Here is a 20102-nt window from a genome sequence, read left to right on the forward strand (position 1 = left end):
ATTTTGAATTCAAGATAAGAGCTCACATGATGACGTAAATTAGCGGATGCCTGTGAATAGGACGAATAAGGTGGACCAGGTTTTCAAAGATGGGTTAGTTAGCGCCTTTATAAAGCCTGAATCTGTCTGTTTGTACAGACAGACCCTTTTGTTAGGCCTGTGTGTGTGTGTTTGAGTGCCTGTACGCACGTATGTTCAGATCTGCATGGCTGGGTGTGTGTGAGCATGTGTGGGTGTGTGTTTGGGGGATTTGTTTCAGGCTGGACATGGACAAAAATAAATCTCCATGTTGATACATGTCAGCAGAGTTTACATTCTCTCTCTCTCGCAAAGTGCTCTGCAGTGATGTAGTTGTGCTCTCCAGCATATTCGGCCACATGAAATGCCATTAAATATTCATTCTGCTTTCCTGTCAGTCCTAAAATATACATAGAACATACGCATGTCGCTTTGAGTAACACATCAGAAGTCGTTTCACTTGAAGTGTTTTTAAAATCACATACTATTGATGCTAGTAAATATACAGTATTATCTAGCTCAGTTGTCTTTTGTAGGTCAATGATCTACTGATAGAGTCCAATGTCTGTTGGGTTTCTGAAGTGAGGAAGTCCTCTCTCTGTTTTTTAATCCATTAAATTTGCATAAAAGCCAAGGCCAATTTTTTGCCTTTCTCTGAAAAAATAGTTTGAATACTTAGAATTTTTAATCACAAAAAGAAAAAAACAAAGAAAAATAGCTTCCAAATTAAGATGGATCACCGTTAAATATTGTTTAGAAATGATTCATGCTAGAAAAATGTGTGAATTTTCTCTGTACACACACACACACACACACACACACACACACACACACACACACACACACACACACACACACACACACACACACACACACACACACACACACACACACACACACACACACACACACATTATTATTACTTTTTATTATTACATAACCTAATTGCAAAAATATATATTTTAATTAATGGTAAATTGCAATTTTATTATAATAAATATAATAGCAAATGTACATAATTTTAGTAGTTTTCAGTTAAATCAACCTACAGCTTGTTAACTTAGTCTCTGCATATTCATCTGGGATAGAATAAAGTATTTTAACATGCATTATCTTTAAAGTATACTTTATTCAGATGGTCTTCACTCTAGCCAGTACTATTTTTAAATCAGATGTTCCAAAATATATCGTTCAGCCTACTTATTTTCTTGGAAAGGACTTGGGTGTTATAATATTTGGTTGATGTGTAAATGTGTTCATGTACACTTTGTTAGCCTGCCAGCTGCTCTTCTCCAGGTGTAATGGTGGTCATTGATGCCGTGCAGTGTGTAGGAGGCTGTTATCGCTACTGAGAGGATTAACAAGCCTACACGCAGATACTTTAGTGCATGAAACACAAATATACAGTCAAGGCATAAATACAACCTCTGCCTCTCAGCCTTGACTGAATGCATCAGTGATGTGCAAAACTATTCCATTATCACTGGTGCCATATAGATTTAAAAGTATAATGAGTGAGTGCAGCCCATGTAGATGGAAATGCAAAGGTAATTGCACCTAAAGATAAAGGCTGGACACGATGATGCATTTCAGAATCTTTTCACTCTATAATGAAAAGGAAAAATATAAGTCATCATAGTTTCCTTTAAGAAAATTAAGATTTTTTTTGGACCAATAATTTATTGCATGCAATGTTAACATCATTACATTTAAGCACATTCAAACCCCTTGTTCTCATTATTAAAATACTAATAAAAGTTCATATTATCATTAACATAACTTAAGTAGTTACTTAAGTTATAGTAACTACTAGTAACTAATAATAGAATTAATCTTACTGATCCCAAACTTTTGAATGGTAGTGTACATTATTTTTGGTTTAAATATAATAAAATAACTGTAGAAAACTAAGTGAGAGAATGCATTCAATTATCATGAAAATGATGGCAATTTTTTTTTTTTATGCAAAATATTGTGTCTTTTTTTTGTTGATTTTGGGTGAAACATTTCTTGGCAAGCTTTGTTGAGCTTCACTCGATTCTTGAATAATGAACTTTATTAGCTTTCTCAGATATTTCTTTCTGCGATGTGCAATGCTGCGAAGCGTTACCTACCAAAACACTCGCTAATGCTCGTTGTCAGACTAAATTGCCATTAATCAGTCTGATAAATTGTCTGTTAACGAAGCAATGTCTGTTTGTTCTAGGGATCATTAGCAGGAACTGCACTACGGAAGGCTGGTCCGACGTGTATCCCGGCATCCACAGCGTTTGCTTTGAGCCCAGCCCGAATCCAGCCAAGGTGAGTGACTGAATTTATGCAGTCAGATCTTTCCCAGAATTACTTTACAGTCATTCGTCCTGAAAACAGATGCCATCAGAATGGGACTTTTGATTGTACACAGTATTTAGGATCATTGCGCTAACTATCCTGAAGGAGCTATGCTTGAATGGTAGCGGTAAAGGAAGATATTTTGGCTGAAAGGCACTGTTCTTCCCTCTCCACATGTGCTATAACCACTGTGTGTGGACACTGAGGACATTTCGGGACCCTGAACCTTTTAGTGCCTGCATCCCTGCCAGCTGGGACTACCTTTGGGCCAGAGACCGTGTTTGTGTGCATTTGGAGATGCGAGTGCGTACATTAATGCATGTGTGTGTTCATGCGTGTGTCTGACAGAGGCAAACAGTCGTGGAAAGCACTAGAGTTTTAAAAGAAAGCGAGCAGCTGGCTCTAGTGTATTTTCATAGGCTTTAAACCAAATTGCTCTCAGTATTATATTTCTTATCAGGATCCCAAATTTGGAGACAAATGATTTTAGATGCGTTTGAAGTTGAAAAGAGTGCCAGAAAGCCAAAAAAATAAATACGTGAGATGATAAAAGAATCAGAGCAGAGAGGTGCTTTTGTTCTTTTATGGCAGAGTTAAAAAAAAAATATATATATATATATAAATGTGCAGTAACATGTAACGTTTCTCATAATAACACTAGATTCTCTCAGTCCATTAAGTAGCTTGTCGTGAACGGCAGTCGCCTGTGAAATTTACAGTTTCATCCTGTGATTGTGCTTTAGTGATATGAATAATCATGAGCAACTGGAATGGAGAGAATCTCTGCAGGAAGTGAACCATGGCAATGCCAGTGTCAAGACAGACTGCCAGAGCGGAGGAGTGAACTGAATCATTAGGAGTTTTCATTCATTAGTTCTGCAAGTGTTCTATATTGGGTGGTTAGATGGTCATTTTTTTTTCTCTAGAGTTGTACCTTATTAATTTACAAAATGCAGGGTCCGTAATTAACATTCACCAAGCACCAAATGTGAGTTTAAAATTGGCGGATGACTTTTTTAAGGAGCTATGACATAAAACATGATACAATAATTCAATCTAATTGTCAGAATTACAGGCTGACCTCCACTGATGTAAGTCAAGTTAGTTATTCAAATCAAAACATGTAATAAAGAAAACATCAGTAATGATGTGCATAATCTAAAGCTTGCTAACCCCCCCCCCCATAACTCATGTAGTGACACATAAGGACAATCTTCCTCAGATTAAACCACCAAATTGAAAATATCAGTAACTGATTTTCCTATTAATGAACTAATGAGGTGAACTGTAACTGAGCTTACTGTGGCTTATTTTACATTTATTCATAAGCTGTAACTAGTGAAACACCTGACAATGTTATTATGTTCTCTCTTTATTGCCATTACAGGGGCATCAGGGAACATCCCACAAACTTAACTCTCCCTAATAAAAATGAAAAATGAAACATTTTATCCCCATCTAATTTTTGTAACCTTTAGTCAAAACAAGTCATGAGATGTTTTTAACTTGTACCCATGACCTGTTTTGCCTTAAGATTTGCAGCATCATTAATTCTTCATGGCATTGTTTATCAAATAAGCGCTCTTAATAGATCTGTGCTGTTTTATAGGGGTAGGGAGCCTTGGGAATGCAGGGAACGATAGGAACGTTGGGAACCTTAAGCTTAAGTTATTGTATGTTAGTTTGAGGCCATATGGAAAAACTTTCATTTTGACAAAAAAAGAAACGTCTCCAACATAATCAGATGAAACCTCCCCTGCATTCTAACTTAAACAGCTGTCTGAGGGAAAGAAAAGCATTTAACACAAAAACCAAATAAGGATTTCAATGCAAATGATAAGTGTCTTATACTCCGTTAAAGTTATTATGACGAATAAATGTCCTATTAAGTATTAAAATGTACCAGATTAACATATAAGTCAGTTGGCGAGAGCAAATGTTCAGCCAAAGCATTTTGAATGTAAGATTGTACAATTTAATAAATTATGATGCTGAAATGTTAGTCTTGGTTATACACCAAACTGACATTAAACTGCACCCGGAGGAATACTGTATTTCAGAGAAAACGAATACTTGAAGATGACAGGGCTCAAAGCTGCTATAACTCGAGAAAGTTGAAACGAAATCCGCTTTTATTAGAGGGATTTTCTATAAAAATGTCAGCACATGTGTTGTGTGTTTTATATTGCTTTACCCTGTCATGACCGTGTGGTTTTGAGTGTTTGTGGACAAGCGTGGTCTCCAGCAGCGAGGGCAAACGCCTCTTATGGCTGGATAATCAGCCCTCTGAAGCGCAGTGAGTTGTCAGAGCGACTTGAGGTGATACCAAGGATCAGAGCAGGCATGCTGACACATCGGCCTGCTCTGATTGGCTAAATGTTGAAAGGAGATGCATGCAGTGACTGAAGCAGCCTTGAAATGGTGCAAATCAGCCTGTCTGGCTGACACAAAAACGGGATGATCCAGCATATAAATTGGATTTGAACTGGATTTCATTAGAACCTGTTTGACATCTAAGCAATGGTTTGATTCACGTATAGTTGACTGTAGAAATAGTAGAAATGGGTTTCTGCAAAAAAAAAAAAGCATTACCGCTAACCCGGACGTCGAGGTCTCTTCAGTGATTTGGGAAAAGCCCGTAAAAGTCCTGGCAGAAAGCGATGCATAAGGATCACTTTCTGCCAGGACTTTTACGTGCTTTTCCCAAATCACTGAAGTGACCTCGACGTCCGGGTTCGCGGCAGCATAAGCCATCAGGCAAGTGTTACTTAAATAAACTCCTGATGTACTTACAAACTTTCCAATGCCTCGTTTTATGAGCACAGAACCTATTTGTACTACTGTAGAAGTTTGGTACCATTCCGGGCCTTATTAGTGGGGTAATTTACGAGATACAGCCTAGGATCCATTAGCGCCTGCACTAAGCCATTCAGCTGATATCTCTAAATAAGCTCTAACTTTAAAGGAGAACTCCGGTCAATTTTAAAACTGTCGAGTTCACGCGCGTGATCATAGGTAACTAAACCTATGCGTGTGAACTCGACAATCGATTACTATGGACTTTGACCGAAAACAATACAGGTATGTGCGCTGGCTGAAATAACATAATTTTTATTAATATCTTTCACATCTACTGCAGTCAGATTCACCCGTGATCACTCTGAAGGAATCACTCACATTAGCTGTGCACTTGTAATGACACATCAAGGATGTTAAGAGGCTAAAAGCTGGTTTAAAACTTGCCCCATTGAAGTCAACAGGGTGCAAATTTTAAAAAGAGGATAACACGGTGTAGGCAACACCGATTTTTGTCGTTGTTCTCTGTACTGACAGCACTCCAAATTTACAAAAAAAATTAGCTCAATGTTAAAATTGACCGGAGTTCTCCTTTAATAATGTTCGACCAAGGGAAAAAGGCTTCTGGGGAGGTGTTTCTCGAGGTCATGGTGCAAAGGACCCTATGATTTTACTCCGAACCATCCCTCTAATGCATCCTTGCTGAATAAAAGAAAACGTTTACACTATGTATATTTGTCCACAGTAATAGAATGGTTTAAATAAATGAGAAGTTTGATTTACTTAAGGCTTTTCTACACTTTATAGCAAGTCTTATGTTAGTAAAGTTTTTTTTGCACAAAAAAACCCCATCATTTTCCACTGTTTTTCTAAACCATAAAGTTAAACAGGATGTTTTTGCTACTGCGCCTTTAACACAATATATAAATGAGCTCTGTTATCATTGGCTAACCTCTTTCATGTGATAAACACCCTCATTTATCAGAGTGGGCCATACAATCACTTTAATTTCAAAAGAGTTAGGAAAATCTTGTTTTATTGTACTTGCGTATTGTTCTTTAATGTTTAGACATCACCCAGAGTTCAGCACGTGTTCCGCGGTAAAATGGTTGGCAGCGGTGTGGTTTGGGATGGTGCCCAGTTGACTCTGCGCTGCTCGTTTGAGCGATGAGGGGACAGTTCGCTGTTTTTCATTCTGATCCTGTGTCAGGGGAAATGAAACATTAAAGCAATTTCCTGAAGGGTAGAGAGACAGTAGCAGAGGGCACATTCCCATCCTCACAGAGTTCTCTCGTGGAAATTAGCAGAGATGACTGAAGTCGTCCTCCTAAGGCGTTAGTAAGAACACTGATCGACCTTGAGTCAAACTTGTCTGAAACCTGATATCTTGAGCCCCATCCTGCTTCGCTTCAAAGAAGTCCTGCCCTGGGCACCTTCAAAGAAATTAAAACAAGCCCATTGACGAATTAAATTGGACATTGATCTTCTAAACTTGGGGAATTGATTCTCTTTAAAAGGACACCTGCTATTCCTTTAGGGTTGCCTGATTGATGTACGGATAGACCAGTTTGTCTTTCACCCTTAAATTAGTACTTTAGACTGAAGGTTGTATTCAAATGTAATCATTTACTAATCACTTTAGAGGAGACAGAGGCTTATAAAAGCATCTGGCTTTGATTTGTTAGGTAATTTCTTCAATCACTTTATAATTAAAGTAATGATTATTAAAGAATTTAATTAAATAATTTTTAAATGAATGACTGTTTTCAAACATCATCTGCTATTGGTCAGAAAATCTGATAATTCCGCCATTGGTTGAGCCAGCATTGCTATGTGGAATGAAATATTGCAGAGCACTGTTTGATAGTGCACTTTTCAAGATAATCAACCTAGTATTTTAACATAAAAAAATGACACACATCCCCTTTAAGTCTAAATAGACTACTTAGACATCGTCTAAACAATGCTCACCTTTTCCTAGGCCTTGCACCGCATGTTGAGTTCCAAGTGCCATATTAGTGTCACTTTTAATCTGAAGTTCTCCAGAAGTTTTCCATGGGCATTCCCTGAAACACAAATCACATCCAGCAATAAATAAAAGACTGTCTGAAGAAGGAAACAATCCCTCATCTCATCTAAAGCCAGCACAGAGGCTGGTTTCTGTCTCCTCCTTTTAAATGCTACAGCAGTTAACCTGCAGGCCTGAAAAGAAAGATAGCAAAACAAAAGAAATGTCAACCAATAGATTTATGGGCGTTTTTTTCCAGCACATTTTTTTCCAACATTTTTGTTTTTTGTTTAAACAAACTCTCTTGGAAACTTGTTAACATGCCTTCATTCTTTTTTTATATATATATTTTCAAATGCCTTTTATTTATACATTTTATATTTTAATCCTTGTTCCAAAAAATATAAATAAATAAGTATAAACCATTTCAATATTATTTAAATGCATTATACTTTGCCCAATTGTGACGTTAATAAAATCAAGAAAGCTCAAAATATTATTTGGAAAGAGAACATTTTTTTTTGTCTTTTCCAATAATTTTGTCAAATTATTCAAAGAGTGCGAACTTTTTATTTATGACACATAAAATGCTATGAACTATCAAATGCACAAAATATACACTACAAATATATTTTTATTTTTGAATGTCATACAGTCACGAATGTATCACTGCTCTGAAACTAAAGCAAAAACACGTACACAGACAAAAACATTCTTAACCATCTGACGGTGAATTTGTGAGAATTTCGCTGAATGTTTCTTTCAGCTTTATGTTTAAAGTAGTGCAGGAGGAATGTTCCTGGTGTTGTTAATGTTGATGAGTGGGTGCTCTGGCTCCAGTGTGCCATGTTGTAAGTCAGACTGAAAGAATGCTGTTTATGGGGGATGAATCTGTCTGAGCTTCATCACACTCTTCCACCGCCAAGCAGCTGCCTGTCCAGCAAGCCATTTCCATGGTTATTATTCACCCTGTGATCCTTGTTATGTGATGTTATTTTACAAAAGCGTATTTGTTCATCTTAAAGTGTATTTCAGACATTCCTGTCTGAAAATTTTGTCCTAATCATATTCCTAACACTAACCCTACCCATAACTTATCCCTAAAATCAGAGGAAAATAATAGGTGAATAACACTGATGTAGAAGCACCTAACCCTGGTTGTAGGCCTGAATGTGACATAAATGAGGTTTTATTTAACAAAGTTTGGGAGGAGCAGGTTCAGATAATTAACCAAATCATGCACAGCTGTTGATTAATCAGTAATCAACTCAATGACAGAGTATAAATTCACAGCAGACCTGTCTCTGTTCATTGAAAGTTTGTCAGCATCCCTCCTCCACCCCATCTCCTCACTTCCAGTTCCATCTACACTTCCATTTCCATCTACTCTTACCAACTGGGGGGAGTACTTTGGGTTCGGGCCTAACTCCGAGTTCGGAGCCCTCCCCCCGGACAGCACGCCAAATACGCATAAACTTATTGTATTAATTATATGTAGATGTGAACTCGTGAAACATTGGTTGATTGGAATGTTGTTTCAGAATCAACAAAGATGTTGATCCAGGAACATGTTGCACTTGGTGAAATCTGGTTCACCATGTAAAATGGGATAGTCTTGGTTACAGATTGTGCTTAACTTGAAATTGTTCATGTTGCCTAATATTAATATATTCATTTTAGATTTTTATTTTTTCATGTAAAGCCGGGTGCTCACTGTGCGATTTATAATAATCCTTTTATTGTTCCTTGTCAGACTGTACGAACATGATCCCCGCTGTAAGCCATGTCACACTGTACGATATCAGTTGTCATTAATGTCAGACTGTACAACAGTCAAGACACGTTAAAAACGGACACACACAAGAACACTCAGCCGGAGTTTTACATCATCAATCAATGACATGTTCGGTGACAGTGAGTTGCATTACACGAAGGATTGAAATGGTGGCCACGAAGAAATCTCTAACATTCATTTTGACCATGGCTTGTCTTGAAAAACAATTTTACATTCATCGTAGGAGAAGTCAAATCTTCTGACTCTGCCAGAATTTTGTCAGAGGTCAACTTTGATCGCAACGGTCATTAATCGGCTGTCGGTGAATATGTCAAACTAAAAGACTTCAGATTTTAGCCTAGGATCAGAGGAATCGTTTAGGATTTGCAAAATTTGTCTCAGACAGACAAAATCAAACAAAATCGTACAGTGTGAACCCGGCTTAAGTAAAATGATCATACAGAATACCTTTTTAATTAACCAAGTGAAATTACAATTTGCAACTGGACAGCCAGTGTTAATCATGCATTTCTGTTATGTGGAAATGGCAGCTTTGACATTTTGTTCTGGGAAAAAAAGAATGATTTTTATGCATCATGAGCGTAGGTGGGTGATGACAGAATTTACATGTTCTGGAAAATGTGCAACATGAACTAGACAAATGTAGACATACTTTTATACTGTAAAACATACAATCATCTTTTTTGTTGTTGTTGCCTACAATAATCAGGCAACTTTATTTTCAAAGATAAAAAGTTATTTGAAATCATTTAAAAGCACTTAAAATCCACTTGAATCAAAAACAGTCCTTTTTTTCAGACAAATGCATAATGGTGTACATGCCTTGGAGTGAATGGAGTGCAAATACAAGTGTTTCTCATACTCTGTTTCTCTCTCTGTCCAGCTTGTTTTCTACACGGTGATGAAGGCCCTTTACACACTCGGACACAGCCTCTCTCTCATCGCACTTATCACCGGCAGCACCATCCTCTGTCTGTTCAGGTTTGAAACAGAGTCTTAAATAGTTCCAGTAGTTGAGTCTGCTTTATATTACAGCACACTTTGTATGGATGGATGAGCCTGCCTTATATTAATTGTAATCATTTGGCAGGCTTCTGAACGACTATATTTTAAACTTTTTGACATTGAGGATAAACATTATGCTTGGCGCACGACTTTAACCCGATAGTGATTATCTTGCTGAAATGAAGTTATTAATTTAAAAAGTTGTCTGGAGACGTGATGAATGGAACAGTGCTTAAGACGTCTTTGCATTTTTTCTCACAAACTAACCGTAAGCACAATTAAAATAGAAAGAGGCCATGTTTATTTACAGCACTGTCATGCTCCAACAGAAAACTCCACTGCACCAGGAACTACATCCATCTGAACCTGTTCTTCTCCTTCATACTGAGGGCCATCGCTGTGCTGGTCAAAGATGCCATTCTGTTTTCCCACGAGAACGTAGAATGTACAAAGCAGCCATCACTGGTGAGTGACTCCATCCATACAGAAGTTCCACAAGAACATTCATGTAATTAAGGGTACGTTTACATGACAACAATATACCAAAAACCAATATACCAATATGCTTTTTTCGCATACAGGCGACAACGTTGTCAAAATGATCCCCATTCACATAGATCCGCGTAAACGACTAAAAACGCTGTTTTATGCATTCGAGGCTAGTAGTTGGCGATGTCACTTTGAAAAGAAGCACTACGTGCCTATAGACTGAACACGTAGTGCGCATGTGCATGACGTCACCGTTTCACAAATTCACAAAAAAGACCAAACTTTTGAACAGAACTGTGCAATTTCTGCACAACTAGTGACACTAAACAACTAAAAATACCAATTGTTTCCCAACACCACATCACCCCATAATCCCAACCTCAATCTCAAAGCATTAAACCAGAAGTTGGCATACCAGGCAGATCAAACAAACATTGCAATGTTTGAAAGGGCTAATGCTTTTCAGGAAGCCAACCTTACAAATGGTTTACTTTCAGCTGTCTGAGCACATTAAACTGAGATATGAGACAGTATTTTAACATCGAAAAAATTACACACTTCACCTTTAAGGGTCTGAACTGAGCTAAGCCAAAACATGCATAGTCAACTAAACACATTTTATGCTTCATCCGTTTTAAAAGGTGGTTATTTCTGTCACTGCAGACCATAAAACCCCAAATCTTTACACAGGTTTGCTTCAGAGATATGTAGTACACAATGCAGCTCTCTGTGCTTGTGTTTAGATTGGTTGCAAGGCCAGCCTGATCATCTTCAACTACTTCATCATGGCAAACTTCTACTGGTTGCTGGTGGAAGGCCTGTACCTTCATACCCTACTGATGGTCATCTTCTCTGAGAACAGACACTTCATCATCTATCTCCTCATTGGATGGGGTGAGTCTTCATTAGAAACACTGACACTGACCTTGATGAGCTTTTTCCTTTTTCCAAAATCATTTGTTAACCTTTAGAATAAATTCAAAATTACTTTTCAATCTTTTAATGCTATTGATGTCAATGTTTTCAAGCAGGTATTTGAGTAAATAAAGGATCATTTGAAGCCTAGAAAAGTTCCACTTCCCACTGCATTTAATGCGTTTGCTTTCATCCTGTCTGACATGAACAGATGCGTGCATAGAAAATCATTTGAGAACACACACCTCTTCACGGTGTAGCACTGAATGTCTCTTCCTTAATTCATTCAAACACTTCTGAATAGATGTCGCCCACTACTCAGAGGAAAAACAGCGAAGGGAACAACATGACGTGTCTTGTTCAGGCTGTTTGCCTTGCATTATGTATTAGTATGTCTTTGTAGTTTGTTGCGTCTCTGGAGTTTCCAGGCGAGAGAAAGGAGAGCAGGATCTTCATTCACTTCTAGAGGACAAGCTTGGGCGTGGCTTGCTAGACTCATCATATCAACACCTCATTAAGCTTCTCTTTCATCATGACAGTGACGACTAACATGGCCTCTTTAATCATGTTCTGTTTACCAGCATTTCCTCTCCAGCTCTTCTTCTGTCTAGAGATAGTGGCCCACCTCCCAACAGGAAACTCAACTAACAGATTTTTCAGCAGGTGTCCGAGCAGAGATGCTGTTTTCTAACATCACATTATCTGTCTGTTTGTCTGTCTCATTATCTGCCTGTCTGTTTGTCTGTCTTTCCGTCCGCCTGTCTGTCTGTCTGATAGATCTATCTATCTATCTATCTATCTATCTATCTATCTATCTATCTATCTATCTATCTATCTATCTATCTATCTATCTATCTATCTATCTATCTATCTATCTATCTATCTATCTATCTATCTATCTATCTATCTATCTATCTATCTATCTATCTGTCTGTCTCTCTCTCTCTCTCTCTCTCTCTCTCTCTCTGTAGCCTATATTTACATTGATTACACAAAGGAATGTCAGCACAAAGTCTCTTGATATTTTATTATTCCCTCTCCTTCCCCCAGGATTCCCCACCGTGTTTGTGATTCCATGGATTGTGTGTAGGATTTACCTCGAGGACACAGGGTGAGCAGTTGAGCACAGCATAATCAGACGGTGACAGAACTCACATGAGACTCTTAATAGCGGATATTTAAACCTGAGAGATTAAAATGAGGCAAAAGAAGATGAAACGCATTCCCATTTGCTACTCCTGTTATGAAAGCTCTTGTAACTCTTTGATGTCTTCTCTTAATAGATGCTGGGAGAGAAATGATGCTCCGATTCCCTGGCGGGTGATCAACTGGCCAATTATGGCATCTGTCATTGTGAGTATAACCTCACACCAGTACTTATAAACACACTGAGACCAGCCTCATACTGTATGCATTATGTCAGGCAGGGAGGGATTCTGCCAGCAAAGCAGACACTGGGATGTGCTGAGTCTCACGGACAGTTTCCATGTCCTGGATGAGACGTGAGCGCAGGCATGTCAGGAAGAGCGAGCAAACATGCTGTCACAAGTGCCTCTCTCAGCACACGTGCCAGGACTCTCTCTTGTGTCCGCTGTGCCATTTCCATTTTGTAAACCCTCACCTGCAAAAGATCAAATGTCTTTGGACAGCAGGATGGCGGTGTTTGACAGCTTTGCCCGAACGCATCCAGGTCAAAATGTTCCTATGCCCTCTGGAACCTAGGAATGCAATAATTATAAAAAAGGTCATATGTTTTTCTGGCAAACACACTCTGGTAATCCATGTGTTTAGATAACTCTCACAGAGCACCATCTACCATGTATCTACGTCTCTCTAACCCAGAATCCCACTGGTCGATGAAGCTTTGGCCAAGATGTTCTGTTTGTTTTGGTTTGGGTTTTTATGGCAGGATTAATTATGAGGAACAGAAACAGGTGCCCTCTTTTGTTTTTACTATCTGTCTGAAGGATTTAAGCAAGATGGAAATTGGAGATGATCATTTTACATTTGAAGTTATGCATTTGGCAGACCAAATCCCATTTTTTTGGTGCTTTCAATGTTTTCTTTAAGAATCAAACACATGATGTTATTTTTGTAGTGTTATTTTAAAGGCCAGATCAACTCCTTAAAGGGACAGTTCAGCCAAAATGGATAGTTCTGTCATCATTTTCCCACCCTCATGTCATTCCAAACCTGTCTGACTACTGTGGATAAGATATAAAAATATATTTTTGTCAGTGGGGTCAACACTGGAGCACTGAGGCATTTTTTTTTACACAGAAGAAAGAAAGTCATATAGGCTTAGAACGGCTTGAGAATGAGTAAATGGTGGCAGAATTATTATTTTTTTGGATGAACCGTTCCTTTAAGGCAGCAACTGCACGTTTTCACGTGTTACAGTGTGTGCAATAATCCTGTAATCTGGTTCAAGTCTTACAGAATGTTTTGAGATCTTCTTGTGTCAGATCCAGTGAACAGGATTCAGTGGTAATGTTTAGTCTGGAGAATGTCATTGTATAAAAGAGGAATGATATAAAATCTTGTTCTCTTCCTTTCTGTTTTCTACAGTTCAACTTTATTCTGTTCATCAGCATCATTCGAATCCTGGTCCAGAAACTGAGGTGTCCTGATGTTGGTGGAAACGATCAGTCTCAGTACAGGTATTGCAAATGGATGCCAACTAATACTCTATTTTGCACACATGGCATCAGCCACCATGTCTGAATCCTCTTATGTGCTATTCAGGTCATAGCTGAGATCTCCCTTTTACATTTACCAGGAGTTGCATTCTAGCATGAATCTCTGAAAAATAGAAGGAAATGGATGACTGCTTTCCATTTTTATCCAAGGCTTCCACTATCTCTTGTGCAGTGCTAAATATATTTGCATTGAAATATTTATGTCGCGATTTTTGCGATCTGAGTTTTTGTTCTGCTGAGAGTGGCACGTTCTGTGTTTGAATGCCCTGTCGCTAATGCATGAGAGGCTGTTGTCTATTTGATGGTTCTCCCAGATGCACTTTTCCCTTTTTGTTCTTCTAAAGATTTCGGTTTGGAGCTCTCCATTGTATGCTTGGTAATAACTTTCGATTTGACAAAAATTGCCATGCTATCATAACAGGGGTCCCTCCTTATCACTCCGTCCAAATCCTGTTCCTCCTCTTTCTGTTTTCAGGAGGTTGGCCAAATCCACACTTCTCTTGATCCCTCTCTTTGGCATCAACTATGTTGTTTTCGTTTACATCATAGAAGAAAATGGAGAGATGGAAAACTACAAAATATTCTTTGACCTTGGCCTGGGATCATTTCAGGTGAGGAATATGCCTGAGTGTTCACTTTAAAATGATCAAAAGTAACAGTAAAGACATTTATAATGTTACAAAATATTTCTATTTCAAATACAGGCTATTCTTTTGAACTTTCTATTCATAATAATAAAATATGTTTCTTGCGACTGGAAATTCAGCTTTGCCATCACAGGAATAAGTTATATTATAAAGTATATAATAAAGTAGAAAACTGGTCTACTTTATTAATGGTTCTTTCAAAAACATTTTATCTTACCGACTCCAAATTTTTAAACGGGATATGATGCTTTATTAATGTTGTACCACATTAACTCTCTATGTTCCTTTCACAGGGCTTGGTGGTTGCGATTTTGTATTGTTTTTTGAATAGTGAGGTCAGTGTGCAATCTTATCAATCTTATCAACATATCTCACTTCAGTTCTTTTCCAAAACCTAGAAGCGAGTGACTTGGAACACTTAAGCAGCAACACAAATAGCTCTAGACGTTGATGTTCGCATGTAGCTAAGATAAGCAATATATTCTATGCATAGCACACATACATTATTGGGATAAATAAATTAATTTGAATTACACTGAACGTTTTTAGCAATGCTTTTTTATATCAAATGAAACATTCTTTATTTATAATCAACATTTCTCTTGCCTTGGACACCATTTTGTATTAGTTTGTAGCAATGCATTCTAGGATTGGCTTTTGCCTTTGAATTTGGTCAAAACAAAGTATCTTAAAAAGCAATATGATTAAGTCACAGCACCCTTCATTTCCATGCCTATGATGCCTTAAAATGCTATCTCCTCCTCAGGCAGCTCACTAGGTTTTGGAACAGAGCCGTAGTATTCCTTCCTAGTTAAAGTCAATATGAAACATTCACAACACATAGGTGTCTGTTTCACAGACAGGGCTTAGGTTATTTTAATATATGTCAGTGCAAGTTGCAGTTAAAACAGCTCAAACATGCATTTTAGTCTGGGACTTGCTTAAGCAGTGTCTGTGAAACCAGCCAATTATGTAATTTCTTTATGACATAAAGAAAAAATGCAAGCTGGACCCTATATTATCAATTTGGGATTGATTGAATCATGAAAAGAAAAAAATAAGAAGGATTGGTGACAGTTTTTTCAAAGGTGGAGCAGCAAGTAATTACATTGTGATGAATAAATTACAAAGACAAGTATTTTTGTTTGAGTCAAGGAATGTGTATTGAGTAAATAAATTGATTCAATTTTGATTTCATGTGGACTTACCACGCTGTGGTAGTGTGGCTGTGCTAATGATACTGGCTTTTATATTTGACTGCTCTGCAGGTCCAGAGCGAACTCAAGAGAAAGTGGCGGAGTTTGCGTTTAAAGCGTTACATCGGCCGTGACTACCGTCTGCACAGTTCGTCCATATCCAGAAATGGCACGGAAAACATGGCCCAATTCCATCGTAACTCCAGAGCCCAGTCTTTCCTACAGACTGAGACCACCGTGGTGTGAGACATCCCAAGAACAGAAGCGGCGCTATATGAATCATGCTCTTAGTTCACTGCCCCTCAGCTAACAACTCGTTTTCTTTTTCAAAAGCTTTACGCTGAAGAGGACGAGGCTTTCTGAAGCATGATATTGACATGCAGGAGACATGATGAGGATTCAGCATCTCCATGAGGCATGAGTGTGTTGTCAGTTCAATGCAAAATCTTGCTTGCCTACCAAAATAACGTTAAACCAAACCTCTGAGTGAGAGTATTGATGCATTAAAAACTATCATTCTGATCACAATATATATTGTTCTTTTGTAAACACTTTCATAGCATTAGGGTCAGATTATATAATAGTGTTATGTAAATGCTACTTAAGACCCACAGGAAATTTCTTAGACTCATGGAGACGCTGTGCCATGCTATCAACACATGAAAACACAGCCGCCACCCGAAGAACATTGGTCTTGGATGAATTCAAGAAGTGGGTCACCTCTATACCAAACTCAGATGTGAGGTTTTCACAAAGAGCACATTACCGCTGGAGGCGTCCAGATTAGCCTCGGACTTATTTCAGGAGAATATGTCTTTCTTCAGATACACACGGACACTGACCTACACTGAAAAGACAGTCGTTCACTCAAACAAAAAGTGGTGATTGTAAGAAAAAGCAAAAATTCTTGCTCTGATATTGAACTGTTCTTGTGTCTGCAGCATTACACAATGCCATTTTGTCATTATACGACCCCTGGGATTAATTTTATACCTTCTGGAGAAAAGCCACAGTATGAGCTCTCTCAGATATAAGATTAGACTTTTTCCAGGATACATATATTCTAGCATGTGAATGTAATTCATTTCTTCGTTATTATGCGAGGAGATTCAGTAAAGTCTTATGAACGAAATGAGTATGTGGCATAAATATTTAGTTGGCCTACAAAAAGATCCAGCGATAAACCAAACGCGACTCACTGTTATTACTTCGCAAACTCTTTTATTTCGTATCCCACTGATCAGTCATTTCAATGGAAAGTGTTGACGGCGTTTTTGATTATTTCACTTTTGTGTTGCTCTGCCTCACATTGTCAGGGGGGTTGGGGAATTGTTCACTGCAATGAATCCTGCTGCCTGTGCTCTTTTCATTCAACTGAAAAACAGATAATTAATCTAGCAGACAGTTGGACGCAGATTTAGGTCAAGTGAGCTGACAAAACACAGCGAGTTTGAAAGTGACATTTCAGTGCGAGCTGCGTTCTGCGTTATTGTCGCAAACAGATTCTGGGAAGTGCGGTCCACAGACTCCACAATGGCTTGGAGAGGAGATCGGATCTCTTACAGCTGGGCCTGAAGAGCGAAAGGTCCCCGGGACACCACGTGCGAGCTTGCGTTCATCTAAAGTGACACAGATGCCATGGGCAGGGGCATTCAGCATCATTATCAGACTGTCAGAGGGAGAAGAAAAGATGGAGCTTTAATTAGACCTGGCAGAAAGGAATTGTGTGTTGTCTAAACGAAATATTGAAGGAGGGTTTCCGTTGTTTATTGTGGAGGACAGTATGCCTCTGTGAAGAATCTAGCGTGTTTGACATGATGTAAATAACGTTGTGCACTTCTCTTTTATTATATTTAACCGTCTGCAATGTTTTCATTGAAAAGTTGTTCTCAGTTTTTGCAATTGTTACATTTTTGCTGAATGTTTCTTGTAAACTGTATTGAGATTTTTCATTAAATGTGGACGTTTTTAAACTGTATTCAGTCACTGTTTTAATCACTATTTAGCTGATTTAATTTGAAATTAATTTTCACCACTTATTCTAACTCTACCAGCGATTCATACTGCCGTAATTGATATCTACTTAATACGGCAAAATAATTTAGACGTGCGATGTCGATATTGTAGATAAGGTTGTTTGTATGATCCCGGTTTGTGAAGGGAACGATAAATGGGATGCTAAAAAAAGGAGCAGTGAAATACGATTACACTTCTCCCTTGCCGATCAACAAATCAGCTTCACCATCAACACAGATTATATCAAACACAGATGATGTTGTTTTGACTCATTTCCTGTTCTATTGCCGTCTGTTGTCTTATCGCCTTCCTGTATGCTCAAAAAGGAGTGAACATGCTCCTCCTTGAAGACAGAGAAAAACAGTGAATAACACCTCTCATTTTCAGATTGCTGACTTCCACATCCACACTGTTTCTTCATGCAACACCCTAGCAGAATGTTATTTCACTATTTTTCCTAAGCAGACCCGTTTAGATGTGCCATCAACTCCGTAAAAACAATTGAACTGACAGAATGTCACAAATTAAATTTCACGGTAATTCACGCAGCCTGATTATGGAGTTTCGCAGCCTTCAGTGTAACAGTTGTTTGAATGAAGATTAGGGAATAAAGGATGGCACACTGCCATGGCAGAGATGTTTCAGGCCTCCTGCCCTTTGCTCATTAGCAGTGTTTGCAAGCGATTTCCTGCAATTAACTAATCATTTTTGCTCAATCCAACCAGTCCAATCCAACCAGTGTTATTTTCAGTGTTGGGCAGTAATGCGTTAGTAAAGTGTTACAGTAATGTAATTACTTTTTGCAGTAACTAGTAGTGTAACTAATTACAGAGTAATGTCACAACTTACATTTGACAACAGTGTTCTTGCATGGTGATCTAGGAGTGATTGGATTGTTTGATTTCAAGTCACTAGGGGTTGCAGCAACAAAAGTTATGTTGTAACCAGCTATTTTATTAGTAACTGAAATATTACTGAAATCTTAAATAGTTACACTACTAGTTACTGCAAAAAGTCATTGTATTACTGTATTGCATCACTAGTAATGCATTACTGCCCAGGTAACTAATATTCTTACTGAAATCGTTTTACTGCATATAACTTTCCCATCCACTTTGATCCAGATATACATACCCACCATTTTCAAAATACTTTCTAGAAATCAAAACATTGTCTTATGACCTTATGTGAATTCTTTTGACAACATACATAATGAAATATAATCGTGTCTGGTAACAGGTGGCTTATAGCTACAATTAGCATCAAGCTAATCCCATGACAATTCCTGGGATTAATACTATGCTTTTACTCATAACTCACTTTAAACCATCATCGAGTGTTTGTAATAACCTATGGGGATTTTGGTCATATGATGAAGCAGAAATATGATGTTTGTAGCATTTTAGAATAAGCTAATCACTACAACAGCTTAGCATTTCTCATGAAAGAATCCTTTCTTAGCCCAAATCACATGAAAATCACATACAATATGCCTGTCATAATTGTGATTAGCTTTTTTATGTTCAGAATTAAAGTGAAGCTTGTGCTTTTGTCATTTTTTGTTGTAAATATTTCGATTTAGCTTTCATTTATTATTTTCAGTGAGTTTCTTGATAAAAGTTTAAAATAAGCCAGTTGATAGCCACAGTTTTGTAATGGAATTTGTAAATGTTGTGCTAATGTATTCCTGTCACAACTTTAAGAAAATTAGCAAAGTGAAAGTTATTTGCCTACATTAGACAACATCAAATGCTTCTGACTTGCTAATGAACACCTGTGCCTTATCCCTTCACCCAAAAAATCTCCAGATGCTTCACATTGGCAATGATCCATCACGATTCGTCCCGACTTATCACCGCTGTTGACCGCTGTGCCTCAGCTAACTCATTTGACATGGGTATTAGGCTGAAATGACATGCATCCAATCCTGTGACAAGAGCTGAGTTGTCAGCCTGTGGATGTGGCAACAGTTAGAACCGTGTGCTCAAAAGCCAGTGAAGTGGAAACCTCCACACACTATACTCTTGGGAACTGCGAATCTGCTTTCAGAATCCTTGCATCAGATGGAAATAGACAGGCATTTCAAATGTACACATGTAAATTGCTGACTGGTATCTGTAATTGGGTGGCATAAGCTTTAGAAGGATTGAAATGGCCTTTTGGGATGCCATGACCGCTCACTGACCC

The 20102-nt window shown here is 38.1% G+C and overlaps 1 protein-coding gene across 1 annotated transcript in view; it reads left to right on the top strand.

The window, feature by feature from the left end:
* The window catches only part of vipr2 (vasoactive intestinal peptide receptor 2), a 31557-nt gene extending 13681 nt beyond the window's left edge, over window positions 1-17876 (top strand). The window contains exons 4-13 of the mRNA XM_081352224.1: window positions 2225-2319; window positions 9832-9929; window positions 10283-10418; window positions 11186-11336; window positions 12408-12468; window positions 12641-12710; window positions 13926-14017; window positions 14532-14667; window positions 14997-15038; window positions 15972-17876. Coding sequence (XP_081208350.1) covers window positions 2225-2319; window positions 9832-9929; window positions 10283-10418; window positions 11186-11336; window positions 12408-12468; window positions 12641-12710; window positions 13926-14017; window positions 14532-14667; window positions 14997-15038; window positions 15972-16145 — 1055 coding nt within the window. The 3' untranslated portion in view covers window positions 16146-17876. The remainder of the gene's footprint in view (window positions 1-2224; window positions 2320-9831; window positions 9930-10282; window positions 10419-11185; window positions 11337-12407; window positions 12469-12640; window positions 12711-13925; window positions 14018-14531; window positions 14668-14996; window positions 15039-15971) is intronic.
* Window positions 17877-20102: the final 2226 nt, after the last annotated feature.

This window comes from Scardinius erythrophthalmus (genome assembly GCF_964197995.2).
Source record: "Scardinius erythrophthalmus genome assembly, chromosome: 22".
Taxonomy (NCBI): Eukaryota; Metazoa; Chordata; class Actinopteri; order Cypriniformes; family Leuciscidae; genus Scardinius; species Scardinius erythrophthalmus.